Genomic DNA, 18,676 nt, shown 5'->3' on the forward strand with positions numbered 1-18,676 from the left:
TCACTGGGGGAGGTTTTAAAAAGTATGCATGCTGGGTCCATCCTCTGATACGCAGATTCAGTAGGTCCTGAGAACTGTATGGTGTCCATACAGTCGTATGGTGTATACTGTGTAGGCAGTGAGAAGCCTAGACCTGTGTATTTTGAAAAAGTTCCCATTGTTCTCATGTGTGTCCTTTGTTATATGTGACATCTCATTTTACAGATGAAGTTGAGTGAGGTTACAAGATTGTCCATGTCACATAGCTATTCAGTGACAGATACACAACTCTTTTCATAGATACACGATACCTTTTCTTTTCATTTTAAGCTAATAACTGTAAATTTTGAGTTCTTATTGGGGCTATCTGAATCCTAAAGCTTAAGTTACAAGGGGTTGGGTATATGTCCACGAGCCCCTTTGAAGGCTAGGTAGCATCTTTATATTATTAAGGATACTTAATATTGTTAATCGTATAAAGATGCTGAGTCTGGAAATTAATATAGCCAAGTAACAAAAACTGTTAAAAACAATTTGCTTTACTGTATACAGGGGTATAAAATAATGCATTAAGGAGATTTTTTGTAAGGTTTTAATGGAACAATTACTTCTGTAACAATAATTGTTTATTGAAAGTAATTGAGTCCATTATGAAGAGAGTGGAAGTCACTTTTATGAAATAATATGTGGGGAACGCATAAATGAGATGTCTTTATTTTCAGAGAAGCATTAAACTAACATTTGGCTTAATATGTCATTATGGCATTTATACCCATTCTTAGAACTTTATCATGGTGTTTAAGTTTATGGTAAGTTTTTTGTAAGTTTGTTTAAAGTAATAGCTAAACCAAAATGGGACTAAATGATAACATCTTTTTTTTTCTTCATTTGAAATTGAACTCTAATTTAATGTTTTTGCTAAGCCTAAATCGAATATTCTACAAGTTCATTTTTTAAAAAAAAATTTATTCATTTGAGAGAGAGAGAGAGAAAGGAGAGACCAAGAGCAGGGGTGGGGGGTGGGGAGAGGGAGAAGCAGACTCCCCACTGAGCATGGAGACCGATGTTCTGGGCTCATGACCTGAGCTGAAGGCAGAGGCCTAACCGACTGCACCACCCAGGTGCCCCAGATATGCTACAAATTCATAATGAAGTCAAGTATGGTAGTACAGTCTTGAAAATCCAAGAACAACTTGAAGTCCTGTCACCAATAGGCATTTATCTCTATACAGTTGGAAGATAAAGACGTACAGTAATCTAGAGTTAATAAACTTGGTTTCATTACTAGTAAAATACTAAGTAAAACATACTACTGATGGAATTAATAATCTTGTTAATAGTTGTATTTACAAGGGAATCCAGTTTCTCTGACTCTGAGGCCCACACTGTCCTTCGTCTTTGGGGTAGGTCTTAGTTGAAGTACCAGGAAGCCTAGTCTGGGTCCTCCAAGGAGGGCTGCAGTACCTGCTCCCTAGCCAAGGACCAAAGGTCAGCCCAGAGGCAAAGGGACAATCAAAGGTCTATAGGTGCCTTAACAGATTTCTGCAGTTTTTCATTTTTCCCTGTGGTCCAGGTTTCAGCATCCCTGCAGTGCTCTGCCCCCATCACCACACTGTGGTGTTGCTTTGGGTGCTGCATAAATATGAGGCAGGAAACTGTGTGAGCCACAAACTTGATGGCCCTCCACAAAACATTTGTGAATCATTATAGCTCAGTCACTTGGGAGAGAGGGTCCAGTTTTCACGTGTATTATAATAAATGTCCAGTTTCATTGTAACCAAATTATTTTATACTATTGTTTCTATTTGAGGCAAACTAAAGAGTTGTTAGTGTAGTCAAATGGAAATGAGAACTAGATGAAAATAAGAGTCCACCTTCTTTCCATAAAGCACTAATATGACCATTTTCATGATGGCCGGTATGCTTCATTAATCATAAATCAAGAAAAATGCAAGTGTTTCATAGAACTTTTTGTTATGTTAATTGTCTGTATATTTCATTCAGGAAGATGATCCTCCCAGCGAAGGACAAGTGATTAGGATGCCCCATAAAAAAATTCATGCAGATGCAATTCTTTCTCTTCTTGCTAAACAAAACCAGGACTCCTTGGTTTCACAGCAAGCAGTCTATTATTCAGAGGTACTTATTAACCTTAATGATTTTTGTTTTCTTTTGGTTTGGTCTAAATACAGGAAAAATAACAAAAATATTCCTACTTTTAGTGAAAGCATGCTAATTCTTCAACTTATTCAGGGGTCAACCTTATAGTAATTTTAACCTGAAATCAGAGCGCTAGAGTTTTACAGCTGAAAGGAATTTAGGCCATCTGTTCAGCCTTCTTGTTCTACAGCTGAAAAAACTGAAGCCCTTTTAAATGATTTGTGAGGCTCTCCCTTCCTTCCTTCCTTCCTTCCTTCCTTCCTTCCTTCCCTCCCTCCCTCCCTCCTTCCCTCCCTACCTCCCTTCTTTCTTCCTCCCTTCTTTCTTCCTTTCTTTCTTTCTTTTCTTTTCTTTTCTTTTCTTTTCTTTTCTTTTCTTTTCTTTTCTTTTCTGTCTTTCTCCATTACTGAATACTACATGCCAGACAGAGTCTTAGAAAAGGTAAAAAGATGAAGGAGACAGGACGCTACCCTTAGGAAGCTTACAGTTCTGTAGGGAAAAAAGGGCTTAACAATTACTCTGTAGTTGATAACTGATCAAAATATTTAGAAAGTGTTGGATATTATCTCAGTGTGAATAGCACTTTAAATAAAAAGAAAAGTCTGGAGAAGTCGGTGGAACTAGATGATCATAAGGAACCTTTTAAGCCATGGAGAGGATTAGGCACTGTCGAGGCTATTAAGCTATTTTGGGCGAGGAGGTCACAAGGTAAGATACTTAGGAAGGAATATGGAGGTTTTATAATCCAGTCCAGGTGTTTGGAGGGGAAGGCAAAGGAATGAATCCTGATCCGGTTTCACCTGCAACTTTTCATCCCAGATGGACCTTTATGCTCCCTAATGTTACTCTTACTCTGGGGCGCCAGTGTCTGCAGTCTGGGTTGTTGCCAAGATCAATGATACTTATGAGTATGAGAGCACTTGGTGAGTAGGCAAGCTAAAGCTTCAGTAGAGTCATAGAGTATTAAGGTGTTAAATAGCTCAGCAATACAAGTACCCTAGAAAGTTGATTCACAGTAGAGAAGGTACGATTTATTGCACAACATTTTATATGGTAGTGGCAGACTAATAGAGATACTGAGAAACATTCTTAATGAATTTCTAGGGAAAGTGTATCTGCTGTGGTTCTAAACTTTGCCTAAGAGTCTCCAAAGGTTTTATATTAATTGCAAAACAATCCTTTTCTATTTAGATGTTGTTGAGGTAATTGATGTTCCTAAAGAAAAGTCAGATTAGGGACTTAGAGGAGATAGAAATACACAGGAATTTGGGAAAATGTAGAAAATCTTGAGTGTTGAGCTAAGAAGTTAGATTTTACTTTATAGTCAACAGAGCCATCGAAGATATTTCAGCAGTGATTTCTTCATATATTCTAGAAAAACACTTGGTTGAAGTTAAACCCCATTTATATGAGAAACAGGAAAGCTTTCAGATATTGGAGTTTTTATTCAGTTCTTGATTAGTAAACTCATAGTTAGAATATTTCGAAGTCACAAAATGTGATAGTGATCAGAAAATAGAAGTCGTAATTTTTTTTAGTTTTTAAATTTATTTTATAGATTTGATAAAGAAATGAATTTGTACTTGTATACTTTCTGAGGGGGGAAGAATTTTATTAAATATGATGAAAGTAGTCTTCTTCAACTTAGGTACTTATAAAAAATGTAATTATTTGGGTGGGGGTAATGTTTATGTCACTTAACTGTAAGGTTCACCCTAACAGGCACTTTTCATTAATGAAGAATAAAAGATAAGTTTTCTATTATTTTAATTTGAAGCTGTGTGAACAATATGTAATGTGTGCCATTATTTAGTTTAAATCATAAAATTTTTCTTATGTGTTTTGCTATCTTATTTGGATTTTGAAAAGCAGATAATGGTTATTTAACTTCATAATAAAGGAGATATTAGCAACAAGGCCTATTGCTAGATGCCTGATTGAACTAACTTTTTAAGCCTGGCTTTCAGTAGTGTGTTTGTGTGTGTGTGTGTGTGTGTGTGTGTGTGTGTGTGTGAGTGTGATAATAAGCACTTTCTAAAATACCTTTCAAGCAGTCAAGTGCATTGGTTCATGGTATTTGATAAATTTTTCCTGTTTTGACTTGATTTTAATATAGTGTTTTTAACAATTGTTTCTACCTTTTATAGGACTTGGAAAACAGTGCAGGTGAACTTAGTGAAGGACAAAGACCCAGGCTGACAGCAGCAGCAGAGAACATCTTACTGGGACATTCTGTCTCTATGCAGCCACCTGCCACTAATGCAGAGGCTTTGGATCAAAAATGTGGTCCTAAGCCATTATCTCAGCAATTTGACACAGTTACAGGTATACACCAAAATATTGCTTCTTGACGTATCATTTATTAGACTGTACTTGAATCCCATCACACTTTCTTTGTACTGTTTCCATGCTGAATGCTATATTCTGTTTTTTGTTATAATTACAGTAGTGATCCTAATCTGAATTAAGAAAATAGCTATTTTTAGGTGGGGGCAAAATTTCTTTATTAAAAAGGGTCTTCATTATTGAAAAGTTTAGTAATGACTTTTTGTGGTCTATATACCAATATTTTCCCAAATGTGATTCAGGTATCAGTGTGAGTATGTGAGCCACTGGGTGGTGCATGGAATAATTTTGGTAATATGCATACATATACTTAAAATTTTTTAATAGTGATATATTTATTTTACTGTATACTAGAAAAATATAATTTAGAACACCAAACTATGACAGAACATCTCTTATTTAGGACAAGGTTAAATTAGATAATATTGTAGAAATTCACTCTTTACATTGTATAAATTTCTGACACAGTGCTCAGTGCACTCATGACTATTTTGGAACCTCATTAGCCAGACTTTCTGCTATAACACTTTGGAAATAAGAATAGAAGAGAGAATATCGATCACTAGCATATACAGTTGATTCTCATTATCTGTGCTAGTTATATTCAATGGAGTCACCGGGAACACTGAATTAGTATATACTGACCCATTGCTCCTTGGGGAAAATACAGGCCTGGATTCCTGCAAGCCTCTGATCATAACATCTCTGTCAGCTGATCAATATATATCCTGTGTTATGTGTGTTTCTATTTAAAGAAATTTATTGTAATATATATTGTTGGTGCATTAACATTGAGCTCAGTGTGCACAACACTGTAGCTCAGGCCTGAACAAAGCTTATGGAATCCATGTATTTTCTCCCTGAGGCCCGGCATTCCTTTGTGCACTTAGGATACCAGATAGACTTCAGCACTATGCGTGGGGGCCACTTGAAACCACAGATCACCAACAAAAAGCACAAAAATGTGAACAGACAGTAAATAAACAACAAAAAGGACCTTTGTTTACAGTATAAGAGCTGAAATAAGAAAACAGAGCATCACCTTGGTTCAGCCTCAGCTGGTAAAGTGTATGTAAGGTGATGCAGAAGTTTTTTTACTGGTCTACATGTGTCTGTGAATGACCACAAAATCCCTGCTACTGTTGATTTTGGGGTTAGAAATAAATTTTATTGAGTAGGTGAATTTGCAGCCAATTAAAGAGGAGCAAATATATTCTCATTTGCTGATTTTTCCATGCCCATTGCTGTATTATCTTAAGTGAAAAGAACTTCTGGAGGTATGCAGATTTTCCAAAAATCAGAAAAGGAAGTGCATGAAATTAGAAAAACATTGGTATAGAGTATTTAAAATCTCCATTTTATATTGAGTGAGCACCTTATATCATTCAGAACTGAGAGAAATTCACGACTACATTTTCCAGGAGAATTAATGTAAAGATTGGAGTTATTTCTCATTTTGTGCACATAGTGAGAGCATTAAATGTTTTGCATTCTTTTAAATGAGTGGGATTTTAAAATGGCATAAAATGTGACTTTTTCAAGTTTTTAAATTCCAGTTAGTTAACATATAATGTAATATTAGTTTCAGGTGTACAATATAGTGATTCAGCACTTTCATACATCACCAGGATGCTCATCACAAGTGTTCTCCTTAATCCCCATCACCTGTTTCACCCGCCCCCCCTACCCCCAACTTCACCTTCCTTCTGGTAGCTATCAGTTTGTTCTCTGCAGTTAAGAATCTGTTTCTTGGTTTGCTCCTTTTCCCTCCCTTTGCTCGTTATTTGTAGCCAGCTAACTGCAGATTGCAGTTAAACAGAGTTGACACCAGGTGGCTCTCACAGATCACTTGAGAGCTGCTAGGTACTTGAGAAAAACTAGGTACTTGTTAAATTATTATGGAATAAATACATGAGGATATATCCTGTTTAGTCCCTGCTTATCCCTCTGGTAGCACCTAGCATATTATCTACCGTCAAGTGTATTTATAACAGTAGGTACACTGTAGGTATTTGCTTAATAGGAAAAAACAGTAAATTATATGGCATAACGTTAAGATCAAGCATATAGATGAGGCAATATACCAGAATGTGGCTAAGCATTTGGGCTTTTGGAGTTTCAGATATCAATTTGAGTTCCTGCTCTGTGTCTTTGAGGCAAGTAACTTAATATCTCTGAGCCCAATAATTTTGTTGGGACTGTATTTCTATTAGATTTATACAAGTAGAATATATTAGTAAATTACAGTATTATTTGTTTTAGGAATCTATAATGGAGTAAACAAATGAATGGATCACAATAATTCTTTTCAAAACAGCAATGTTTTATGAAGCAATCTATCAATGACCTTTTGAGTTAATTCATTTGTCTGCTTCCTGTATGGTTGGGAATAGAATTTATCTGCTTAATTTACAAAAACCAAATAAGGAAATGTTCAGAATTTATTATGGGCCACCCAGAGTGTGTTTCAGTTATACTGCACTGTTAGCTGCAGTTGGAAGCTATTGAAAATGTGCATTTTGCAGATTAAAAAAGTGTTGATAGTGGTTTAGATGTTGAAGCTATAATTCTTATTTCATAAAAAAAGCCCTTCTCATTTATTTTATCTATGGGTTGTGTATCCCATTTGTTAACTGAGAATCTCTCTTTTTAAAATTAGTATGAGGAAGAATGTCTGCTTTAGAAGTTTCCAAATAATAAAAAAGTATAATTAAAAAAAAAAATCTCTGAGCCCAAGTTCCTTCATCTATCAAGTACGGATATTAGTGTCTTAATTATCTATCGCCATTTAACAAATTACCCCAGAATTTAGCAGCCGAAGACAGCAAACATTTATTATCTCACACAATTCTGAAAGTCTTGAATCTGGTTGTGGCTTAGCTAGGTAGTTCTCAGGATCTCCCATGGGGTTGCACGCAAGCTGTTTCCTGGGGCTGAGGTTATCTGAAGGCTTCTACTAGGGTTGGAGGATCTTTTTTCCAAGCTCACTCACATGGCTGCTGGCAGGAGGCCTCAGTTCCTCACTACAAGAACCTTTTTTAGAACCACTGATGGTATAGCAGCTGGCTTCCCACCAAGATAATCTGAGAGAAAGTAAGCAATCAAGATGGAAACCACGAAGTCTTTTATAACCTCATCTCAGAAGTGACACGCCATCGTTTCTGCCACATTCTATCAATAACACAGAGCAATCCTGGAATAATATAGTATGGGACTACAGAAAGGTGTGAATACCAGGAGACAGGATTCAGGGAGCCATCTTGGAGGCTGGTTACCACAAACGGTGTCCACCCTTTAAGTTTATTAGGAATGGTGAATGACAATGCATATTAAGTAGTCAGCACAGTGGTTAGCACGTGGTAAGTGGTGTTCTCTTTAATAATACTTGGAGTATGTAAAAATACCTTCTTACATGTATTCAGTAGAAACAGAAACTATCTGCAGTTGCCTAAAAGGACTATGCCCTTAGAGAACTGATTTGTTCCTCTTGTTTTAAGTATTTTGTTATATAATAGTTACTATAGAAGAATGAATACCATGTGTCGTATTTCTGCTGGTGGCTAATCTCATGCCTTTTATATATATATATTTTTTTTTATTAGAGAGAGAGAGAGGTGGGGAGGGGCAGAGGGAGAGAGAGAATCTTAAGCAGGCTTCATTCCCAGTACAGAGCCCGACTCAGGGCTCGATCCCACAACCCTGACCTGATCATGACCTGAGCCAAAATCAAGAGTTGGATGCTTAACCAACCGAGCCAACCAGGTGCTCCTATATTGATTTTTAAAATACCTTTACCTATGGAGGGTCATTAATTCTTACCCCGCATCTCTCCAGCTCTGTTCATTTTCAGAAAGTATCCTATTTGCAACCTTTTTTCCCCTACCACTCTTCCTAATCCTGAGGCTCTCAGTTTGGGTTGAGTAACAAAAAGATACAAAATTAGTTTTGAAGAATTGCCTTAAGAACCCTAATATCTAAACTGGTATTTTTGAATGAATTGTGAGAACTCTGGAATATGCTACCAATTATAGCCCTCATTTATTCAGAAAACTTATATTGAATACCTACTTGTACCATATTACATCAGTATGGTGTTAAGCACTTGAGATACAGAGGTGATAGGCAATCTGCCCTCAAGGAGGTTTACAAAGTCTTACTGTAGAAGAAATACAAGAAAGATTATATAGTACCATGTGATTAGTACAACAACACAGACCACTCTGGGGGTGCAGGGGAGGACTCTACCCACACATGCAGGCTCAGAGAAGGTTTTCCACAAGTCGATATGAAATTGAATCTTAATGTGGAGTATAATAAGCATGTTCCAGGTGGTTCATTTACTTATTCAGAAAATAAGCTGTTCCAAATAGAAAATAATGCCGATCTTATTTTATATTTATGCCCATGGAAAATTCAGTCTTGAATTTCTATCAATTCTGATGTTTTGTGTTATTGACAGATCCATTAAGGATTATAAGTAAACTACTGAGATGATGATCTTTGTCTTTTATTTAGCATGATCATCTAAGGTACAGTGTGATAAAGAGACTGGAAAGGATTAAGACTGGAGGCAAGGAGCCTGACTGGACAGCTGTTACAGTAAAGCTGGTGAAAACATTATTCAACAGTGAGGAATTGTAAAAAGGGAGATTTGAGAGACAAGAAGGAGAATGGACAAGACTTAGTTCAAATATGAGAGGAGCAAAAGAAGGAAAATCTGTCCATGTGGTTGGATAGACGGAATTTCCATTCACTAAGAGAGAGGGAATATTGAGAAAGGATAGAATTAGGAGGAAATAAGAATGAATGGGGTTTTAAGCATGTGGAATTTGAGGCACCTTTGGGTTTCATACAAATGGAAAAATATATTAGATGTGACAAACCCAAAGCTGCTGCTGGCACTGGCAATTTTGGGTGGACTTAGTCTTCTCTGAAAGTCTAAGTTGTTTTTTTTTTTTTTAAGATTTTTATTTATTTATTCAACAGAGATAGAGACAGCCAGCGAGAGAGGGAACACAAGCAGGGGGAGTGGGAGAGGAAGAAGCAGGCTCATAGCGGAGGAGCCTGATGTGGGGCTCGATCCCATAACGCCGGGATCACACCCTGAGCCGAAGGCAGACGCTTAACGACTGCGCCACCCAGGCGCCCCATAAAAGTCTAAGTTTCTTAATCTAAGGTTGCTTTTTCATTGCAGTAAGATTCTAGAAGAATAAAATCAGGGATTTTAAGTTATGATAAATTTTACGTGAATGATATAATAGTTACAAAGAGCTAAGTTACATTGTACAGACAAGACACCCACATTCAATGAGCATACTTTTTAGAGGTGACACCGTTGTGTTGTTGAGCAAATTTAGCATTGTTATGATGGCTGTCATGGAATTCTTTCCTGACCCTTTATCCCTGGGTTAGATACCTGTCATATGTGCTCTCTGTATAGTCCTGTACTGTTGCCTGCCTAATGTGGCTTTTGTCACACCGATCTGTAATCTCACTTGAGGGTAGGGACCTTATCTTGTTTACTGTCCTATCCCTGTCATCTAGCAGAGTCTCTAGCACCCAGGACATAGTCAGTAAATATATGTTAAAAGGTAGGGTGTTCTATGAGTTGAAAGCTATTACACACTTTGAATGCTTTGGGGAGATATTTGATTATATATTTGTACATTTAGGTCTTTTATCAAAATTTACCTTGTGTCTTTTTAATGAATTTTTTCTTTATACGATGCATAACCATATAAATTTTACATAAAACAAAATGTGATTGTATCATACATTAAAGTATAGACTATTTTTTGGGAGTGCCTTTCATCCATTCCGCAGCCTCACATTTTCTCCTATTCCATATTTTGCCTTTCCCCCGCTAACTCATGTTAAGATTCTGGCGCGTAATCTTCCTGTTTTTGTCCATAGACACACTCACGTGTATAATATACATGATAGATACATATGATGTGTGTGTGTGCTGTTATTTTACAAGTTGAGATCATATCATGCCCACTTGCCTGCATTTGTTTTTACACAGTAAATCCTATGGAAATTATTCACAAGTCTCTGATTGCCTATGAGTTTCTATGTCTTTTCATGTTTGTTGGACATTCGGATTTGCTTTTTTGTCAATTACCTACTTAAGTTCTTTCCCCATCTGTTAGGTTCTAAATTTTTCTTACAACTTTGTAAGAACTATTTCTATATTTTAGATGTTTTCTATCATCTGTATTGCAAATATCTTTTTCCAAACTTATACTGAATTCGTTGACGTTATTTATGGTCTTTCTTTGTCATATAGCTAACATAATTTTTTATATAGTTATTTCTTTTATGCTTTATGTGTTTTATGGCTTGATTAGGTTTCTCCTAACACAAGTTTATACCTGTAGTCTCCTAGATTGTCTTGCAAAGTTTTCATTATTTAGTAATTTGTATTTAAGTCTGTCTGGAATTTACTTTGGAAATGGTGTAAGGTAGAAGTCTAATATGATTTTCTTCCACATAAATAGCTAGTTGGGCCGGTATCAACTAATATATAAACTGTTTTCCTTTCTACTGAATTAAAATATCAACCAGTTTGTATAGTATTCTCCTAGATGTAGGAATATTTTTCTGGATTCTTTATTATAACTATTCTGGATTCTTTATAATCTAAAACATATTAGACTATTGTGTCTTTATGGCACATTCTGTTATCTGATAGGGCAGGTTTCCACTTCAAAAATTTTTTCATACTTTTGTTCGCAGGTCTCAGGCATTTATTCCATATAAACTCTAAAACTTTTTTTTTTCTGGTAAAAATCACCCTAATTGGAATTGTACTAAGTTATGTATTAATATTGGAAGAATTAATATTTTATGGTATATCTTACTATTCAGATCTTGTTTTGTTCTCATCAATAAGATGTAATAATTTTCATCATATGGATTATATGCTTTTCTTAATAATCTTATTTTTAATTATTTTAAAGTTTTGGTCACTATAGTAAAGGATTATTTTTCCATTTTTAGGTGCATACTGGTATAATATAGAGAAAAACCAGTGATTTTTGTATATTTATCTAGTATTCAGTCACATCACTGAATTCTCTTCTTAATTCTAATAGAGTTCTTTTTCCTCACTAGAGTCTTTCGTTTTTCTAGATATATAACCATATTTCAGCACAGAGTTTTTAATATCTTCTCTTTTAACATTATATGTGCTAATTCTTTTATCATAATTCATTTGCCAGTCTTAGGAAAATCTTAGAAAAGTGACATGAATAGAATAAGACATATCAGAATATAAGGAAGCCAATATATAAGGCCTGGAACAATAGTTAATCTGAAAGATGGATATTATTACCATTACTAAATTAATCATATCATGCTAGATAATTAAATGACAATAAAATAAGTGATAATTGTGAGAAATTGCTTTGTATAGATTGAATCTGGAAAGGTAAAAATTAAAGCTCAAGGTATATATTTTGCTTTATGTAAAACTCACCTAAAAATGGAGATTAACATAAAAGATCAGAGGGTAATTTATTTGCTATACCTAAGAAATTGTCAATACACTGACATTTTTTTTTTAGAGAGGGAGAGTTCGGGCGGGGGGGGGGAGGATCAGAGAGAGACTCTTAAGCAGGCTCCACACCCAGCATGGAGCCCAACACAGGGCTCCATCTCACAACCCTGAGATTATGACTTGAGTTGAGATCAAAAGGCATATGCTTAACCAACTCAGCCACCCAGGCACCCGCTACACTGACTTCTCTTTTAATACACTGACTTTAAATGGAAAATATTTATGATGTCTTTAAAATATTATTTCATTTAAAACAATTTGTGTATAATGCTTCAGATATAGATCTATTTCTGTTGACTACAATGAGATATACTATACTGTGCTAAAAATTTAAAAGGTGGCCATTAATTAGCAAAAACAGAATTTTCTTAGAAATACTTCAGCAAGAATGTCAAATAAAGAACAATGACTGGGAGTTGGAAAATGAGGATTTTAATTCCTCTTACTAGCTCTCTGCTTTTTTGGATAGTCCGTTAACTTCTCTGAGCCTTAGCTTTGTCAGTAAATGATAGTTATAAAACTATCAGACCTGCCTACCTTACAGAATGATTGTAATATTCAAATTAAATGATAATGTATGTGAAAGTGCTTGGAGTATAAGGTGCAATATAAATGTACCATGATATTATTAGATAAATTGATAGCTCTGCTCCTATTGCCTTCTTTTTATTGATTTGATTGAGATGCCATTTGGATGAGGAAAAGAACTTGATCATTTGAAGAAAAATGTCTACAGAACAGAGTTAAGCAATATTAACATTTTCTAGCTAGGAAATTACCCTTGCTTTCATACTACATTTTAGAAAGAAAGTATTCTAGTCTACTGATAGAAAAGGTAAGCTGGAATGTTAGGAGTTGATGTGAGGGGTGGGGTTGGGTGTAGACTGCATGAGCAACTTGTTGATTGGAACCTTAGAATAGTCCATAGACTTGTCTGAACATAGGTACTTTTTGCATTCTCTGCAAGCTTTGATTTTAATTGCAATGAAGACTTGGTACCAGATTATTTTGGTTAAAGTACACTACTACTACTTATTCAGCAATGAGAAATATTGGTAATTTTAGTCAATTACTTGTTCTTTTTCTAAGATAAATGAAACAATTAATTTTAACTTTTTGTTTATATATTTGATAACAGGTGGTGGTTATGAAGATTCATGTGCTAGTCATGGTCCAATGAGTTTGGGAGAATTGGAGTTGCAGCCAAATTCTAACCCTGCCCTTCCCACAACACTTCTGACAGCACAAGAAAATGATGTTAAATTATCAGGAGCTGCTGAAGATATTCATCAGGTACCCAATTAATAACCCTTGTACTTTACTTAAAATGAGAATGGTAACAATATTGTCTTAGTATGGTATAATGTCAGGAGCATAGTCTTTGGAGTCATGCTTCCTTTATTTACTAATTCACGCCTGGATACAAATCTTAGCTCTTAGGATTCTAGCTGTGACCTTGAATACATAGCCTTTTTCTTTCTTTCTCTCTTTTTTTTTTTTTTTTTAAGATTTTATTGATTTGTCAGAGAGAGAGAGAGAGCACAAGCAGGGGGAGTGGCAGGCAGAGGAAGAAGCAGGCTTCCTGCTGAGCAAGGAGCCGAAGGTGGGACTCGATCCCACCACCCTGGGATCATGACCTGAGCTGAAGGCAGATGCTTAACCGACTGAGCCACCCAGGCGTCCCACATAGCCTTTTTCTAAGCCTTAGTTTCCTCATCTATATGTTAAAGATTAAAAGTAATATATATAAAGTGCCTGTCACCTATTAGGTAGCTATTATCATTTATACTTTGTATCCCCATGCAATATCGAACTCAGTAATTTGCCGTAGTAGGTACTCAAGAATTATTTATTGTATTAAAATTTGCAAAAGTTGTTAACATGAAAACGTAAGAAATTTCGTATTGAGTTAGGCCAATGGCCCGTATAATCTTAAGTACTGAAAAAATAGATTAATTACTCTTCAACATGTAAAGAAATGTTCACGTTATTAAAAACAGTTTTGGGGGCGCCTGGGTGGCACAGCGGTTAAGCGTCTGCCTTCGGCTCAGGGCGTGATCCCGGCGTTATGGGATTGAGCCCCACATCAGGCTCCTCTGCTATGAGCCTGCTTCTTCCTCTCCCACTCCCCCTGCTTGTGTTCCCTCTCTCTCTGGCTGTCTCTATCTCTGTCAAATAAATAAATAAAATCTTAAAAAAAAAAAACAGTTTTGTATCTGTGTAATAGCAATGCATTTCTCACTGTAGATTAGTTTATTCACTAAGTATTTATTGCATGGTGTTGTATAGCATTGCATGGTATTGGTATTACTGGTTGCAACCTCAGGAGTTTCCTGGGTGAAATTTGAAACTGGCTTCCTATGCATGGAGAGCATCCTATGCATGGAAAGCAAGGAGAGACCAAATAAAGACGCAGACCACTTCAGATTGGTAGGTGGCAGGTTCAGTAAGTAAGGGAACTTACTTATGAGGCTTGTCTTGGGCAGCTGTAAGACAAGTAGATCTCTGCACCCACCCACCAGAATCTGAAAAGTTTATATGGAAGCCTTAATTTGGTTCAGTCAGGTGTTCAGTCCAGATGGTCTCATAACGCCTTACTCTCTCAAGGCTATGTCCTTGAAACAACTGCTAGTATGGAAATGGTAGGTAGGATGTATATTCCAAAGACAGGCAAGGAGTAAGGAGCCTCTGATTGCCTGGGTTCAGCTTGTGGGTCAACTGGTCATTGATAAGAATCCAGAGATAGCTTTTTAAATTCTTGTCAAAGTGTATCTGCTAGCTGTTTTCAGGAACTCATTCATAATTAGGCCCAAAAGCAAGAAAAGGAAGAAAGAAAATGGCTTCACAATTCATGATGTGTGATTGTGAAAGGATATGTGACTACTGTCAGTTTCAAATTTGGTTAGGTTATAAGTAAGGAAGAGAGACAATGGGGCTTATGGTGGAATATACATTTCTTGAATGGTGAAGGAGGGTAACAATACCTACTTATGCTTGTGAGAATTAAATGATGTTACTATATATAAAAGATCTTCGAAAATTGCAGTGCATTATGCAGATTTTCATTTTATGTAAAAGTGGTTATATGGTAGAGCTTATAAGCAAATTAAGTTTTTATCCTGTCTAAATCCGTCATGTGTATATATATATCTAGAATAGTCTGATTTTTAAGGAGCTCTGAATTCTCTAGTAAAAATAGAAATGATTTGAATATTTGAAATCTGTGTATATTATCCAAAAATTTTTAAAGATTTTATTTCCAATATCTTTTTGTTCGTGATATGTACTCTGTCACCCATTTAGCAATTAGAAAGCTTGCATAATATTCAAATTTTATATAAGAAACATCTAAATAATTTTATTGCTCAAAAATTTTTAACTTTTAAAAACAATATTATGACTTCATCTCTTAAATTCTTTAGTACCAACAAAAGCATGACCAAGATATTAAGCAAGTTGAACATAAGCCAGCACAAAGTCGTTTAATACATGTAAGAAATAAATCTGATACTTCACTGTCACAGCAACAAGGTAAAATTCATTTTCTTGTAATATAATAATTTGATACTTGTCCTGATATTGAATAAGTGTATAATGAGAATTATTTATTTTTATAGACATCTCATTCTTGTCTGTAGGTTTTTTGTTTTCTCTTGGTCCATTGGGATAAAGAATCTGGTATCATATTTGACTGTATGTGTATTCTTTTTACCAATAAACACTATTTCTAATGGATTTTTAAAACTCTTAGGTAGTGTTTTTCCTTTAATCTTACCCTTTGGTTCTTATACAATTGAACGCTTTTTTATCTATATATATAGTCCTACGTCTGTGTCATAGTTGTCTATTTTAAATTACAATATGATAAAGGCAGGGGCTATGGCTGTAAAGGTGCTTTGTAAAGGCTAGTTAGTGTTGTGGGTGATGTTGACCAATAACTACAATGAAAGAAAATGAAGGAGTCTCACGTTAAATGCTATTAATATGAATGACCTTTTTGGTACTGCTCAAAGTTGTATGGTTGAACTTCATCTCTAAAATCAGCATCACAGCAGTCTGATGTTGCCTTTATGTTTCTGAAAGACTGTTGGCTTTGTGCTTTATTTACTTTCTTGCTTCTTCGTCATTTAAATTTAGTCTAACCTAAATTCAGAAATTTGGCAGTAGAAATTAAGATATCTTCTGTTTTAAAACTTTATTTCCACAATCTAGGAAGAAGTATTAGGAATATTTTGAGCTGTAGAATGTGTTTCTTTGCTTTTATGATTGTGTTTTTGTCTCATTTATTGAATGCCAATATAATTGCAAATGTAACTCAGCAGTTAGTGTTATAGGGAAGACTTAAATCAGGAAGTACTCCACGTAATTATTGAAATTATGCTATATAGGTTTTAGGTTTTTACTTTTCTGTTTTCTGTTCCTCTCTTGCTCCAACTTCTCAGAACTTTGACTTCCTGACCACCTTTCAACCTCACCATGGTACAGTAGTGTTAATATTGTATTTTAGAATCCCATGAAAACTTGCCTGTAAAACTCCTAGAGTATTTAAAACTTAATTGTGACAGTATATAGATATGAGCAAACGAATGCTTCTAAGATAGTATCAGGACTGACTTGATGTCTTCTACTGAGTACTGTTACCATTCGTGGTCAAATACTATACATTTAAGTTAGGTTTTTTAAAATTATAATTTCTTAAAATTATTAATATATTTTGTCTCCTTGGGAGATATTGTATGTAATAAAATGATCTTTTTTTCCTCAATTGATAGGAAAATTTGTTTGGTAAGATTTTAAAGTTTCTCTCTAGGAAAGTGACATTGTTTTCTGTGTCACATTTATGAACGCCTGACCACAAGATGGCAATAGTTAAATTCTTATGGACTAATAACAAACTCATTAAGTACAATGCCATTAAATAATGTCTAATTCACATTTAATAAGTCAATAAAAATCATGAGGAGAATAAAAGAAACCAAGATGTTAGCCTTTAAAGGAGGTTTTATTTAGAAAGAATTTAGAACAGTTGGACTTAATATATGTAATTTTTTTTCATTTAATTTTATATGTAATACAGAAGTTAGGAGAGCAGACCTGTATCAGCTTTGACTGAGACGAATAAATACCCAGTGAGCTATAAATAGAACATTTTAAAATGGAAGCCAAGTGTTTCACTCTATAATTGATACATATCTCCATACTGAGTATCTTTTGAATGAATATGATTGCCTTGGCAAATTTGGTCAGTTATGACTTTTTTCCCATAAATTTTGTGGGCTTTATTTTTTTTCTCTGATGAAACTCTAAGACATTGCCAAATGTTTCAGAGAATAGGAGAGTCAGAGTGCCAAAATCATCCCCTAGGGCTCTCAGGACTTTGGGTGACCTTGAAGGAATTCAATCCTCTCTCTCATACAGAGGCCTTGAAGATAATGAAGGAAATTCGCCTTATCACAAGGGCATCAAAACCATGTCTTTTCTGACAGGTAAATGCTTTTAAGAATACTTGAACCCCAAATTATGACTGTTTCAGGGGCAAGTATCATGTATTTCACTTTGAAATATGTAGCAGTTTAATATGTGTATATAAAGAATCAAGAAGCTTACTAGCAGTAGCAGCTCTTTCAAAGATCATTAAAAACTGACCAAAGATTTGGTAGAACATGGGTTCTAGCACTGTGCTTCTAAGAAATCTGTAACATCCTTGTTTTTTCTCCCCCTTCGATTGTGACTTTCAGCTTTTGATATAAAAGAGAGAAAATTACATTGATCTGACAGATGACTGACTATCTTTGAAATATAAGAGTGAAACTTTTTCATTTGGTATTGAATTCATTTGGTATATTTTCAGCCACATAATACCACTTATCTGATTCTATGTCCTGATTAATGGTTTTATAGTGAAAGCAACCATTTAAGTGATTTTAATGAGTCATTTAATTTTTTTTCCTTTTTACTATGTAAGTTAACTTTTACTGCATCTTTTACTGTGCAAGTTAACTTTCCTCCATTTAATGAGAGACTAGTTTTAAATCCACTTATTTGTTACAAACCCAGGAACGATTTAATTCTTTAATGTATTAAAATAGTTCACTTTATTTTTTTATTTTTTACATTCTGTCAGTATCTTTTTATTTTCTATCGGTATAGTTGACACACCGTGTTACATTAGTTTTCTGGGTACAACACAGTGATTTAACAAGTCTATACATTATGCTGTGCTCATCACAAGGGTAGCTACTATCTGTCAACATCACAGTACCACTGACTGTGTTCCTTATGTTGTGCTTTGTATTCCTGTGACTTATGCACTCCATAACTGGAAGCCTGTATCTTCTACTTCCCTTAATCTGTTTTGCCTATAGCCCCCCAACCCTTCCTCTGGCAACCATCCCATTTATTCTCTGTATTTATAGGTCCGATTCTGTTTTTGTTTGTTTCTTAATTTGCTTTATTTTTTAGATTACATGTAAGAGTGAAATCTTACTTGTCTTTCTTAGTCTGACTTACTTCACTTAGCACATAATACCTTCTGTGGCCATCCATGTTGTTTCAGATAGCACAATCTTATCCCTTTTTATGACTGTGTATTCCTGTTGGGTGTGTATCTGTGTGTGTGCACCTGCGTAT

At 35.1% G+C, this 18,676-nt stretch overlaps 1 protein-coding gene across 7 annotated transcripts in view; it reads left to right on the forward strand.

The window, feature by feature from the left end:
• Positions 1-18,676, forward strand: part of KIAA0586 (KIAA0586 ortholog) — a 121,430-nt gene that overhangs the window by 54,855 nt on the left and 47,899 nt on the right. For all 7 annotated transcript variants that reach the window (XM_057318704.1, XM_057318705.1, XM_026480288.4 and 4 more), the window contains exons 27-30: positions 1,984-2,118; positions 4,287-4,464; positions 13,185-13,339; positions 15,469-15,577. In XM_057318704.1, coding sequence (XP_057174687.1) covers positions 1,984-2,118; positions 4,287-4,464; positions 13,185-13,339; positions 15,469-15,577 — 577 coding nt within the window. The remainder of the gene's footprint in view (positions 1-1,983; positions 2,119-4,286; positions 4,465-13,184; positions 13,340-15,468; positions 15,578-18,676) is intronic.

This window comes from Ursus arctos, unplaced genomic scaffold, assembly GCF_023065955.2.
Source record: "Ursus arctos isolate Adak ecotype North America unplaced genomic scaffold, UrsArc2.0 scaffold_25, whole genome shotgun sequence".
In the NCBI taxonomy this organism is placed as follows: domain Eukaryota; kingdom Metazoa; phylum Chordata; class Mammalia; order Carnivora; family Ursidae; genus Ursus; species Ursus arctos.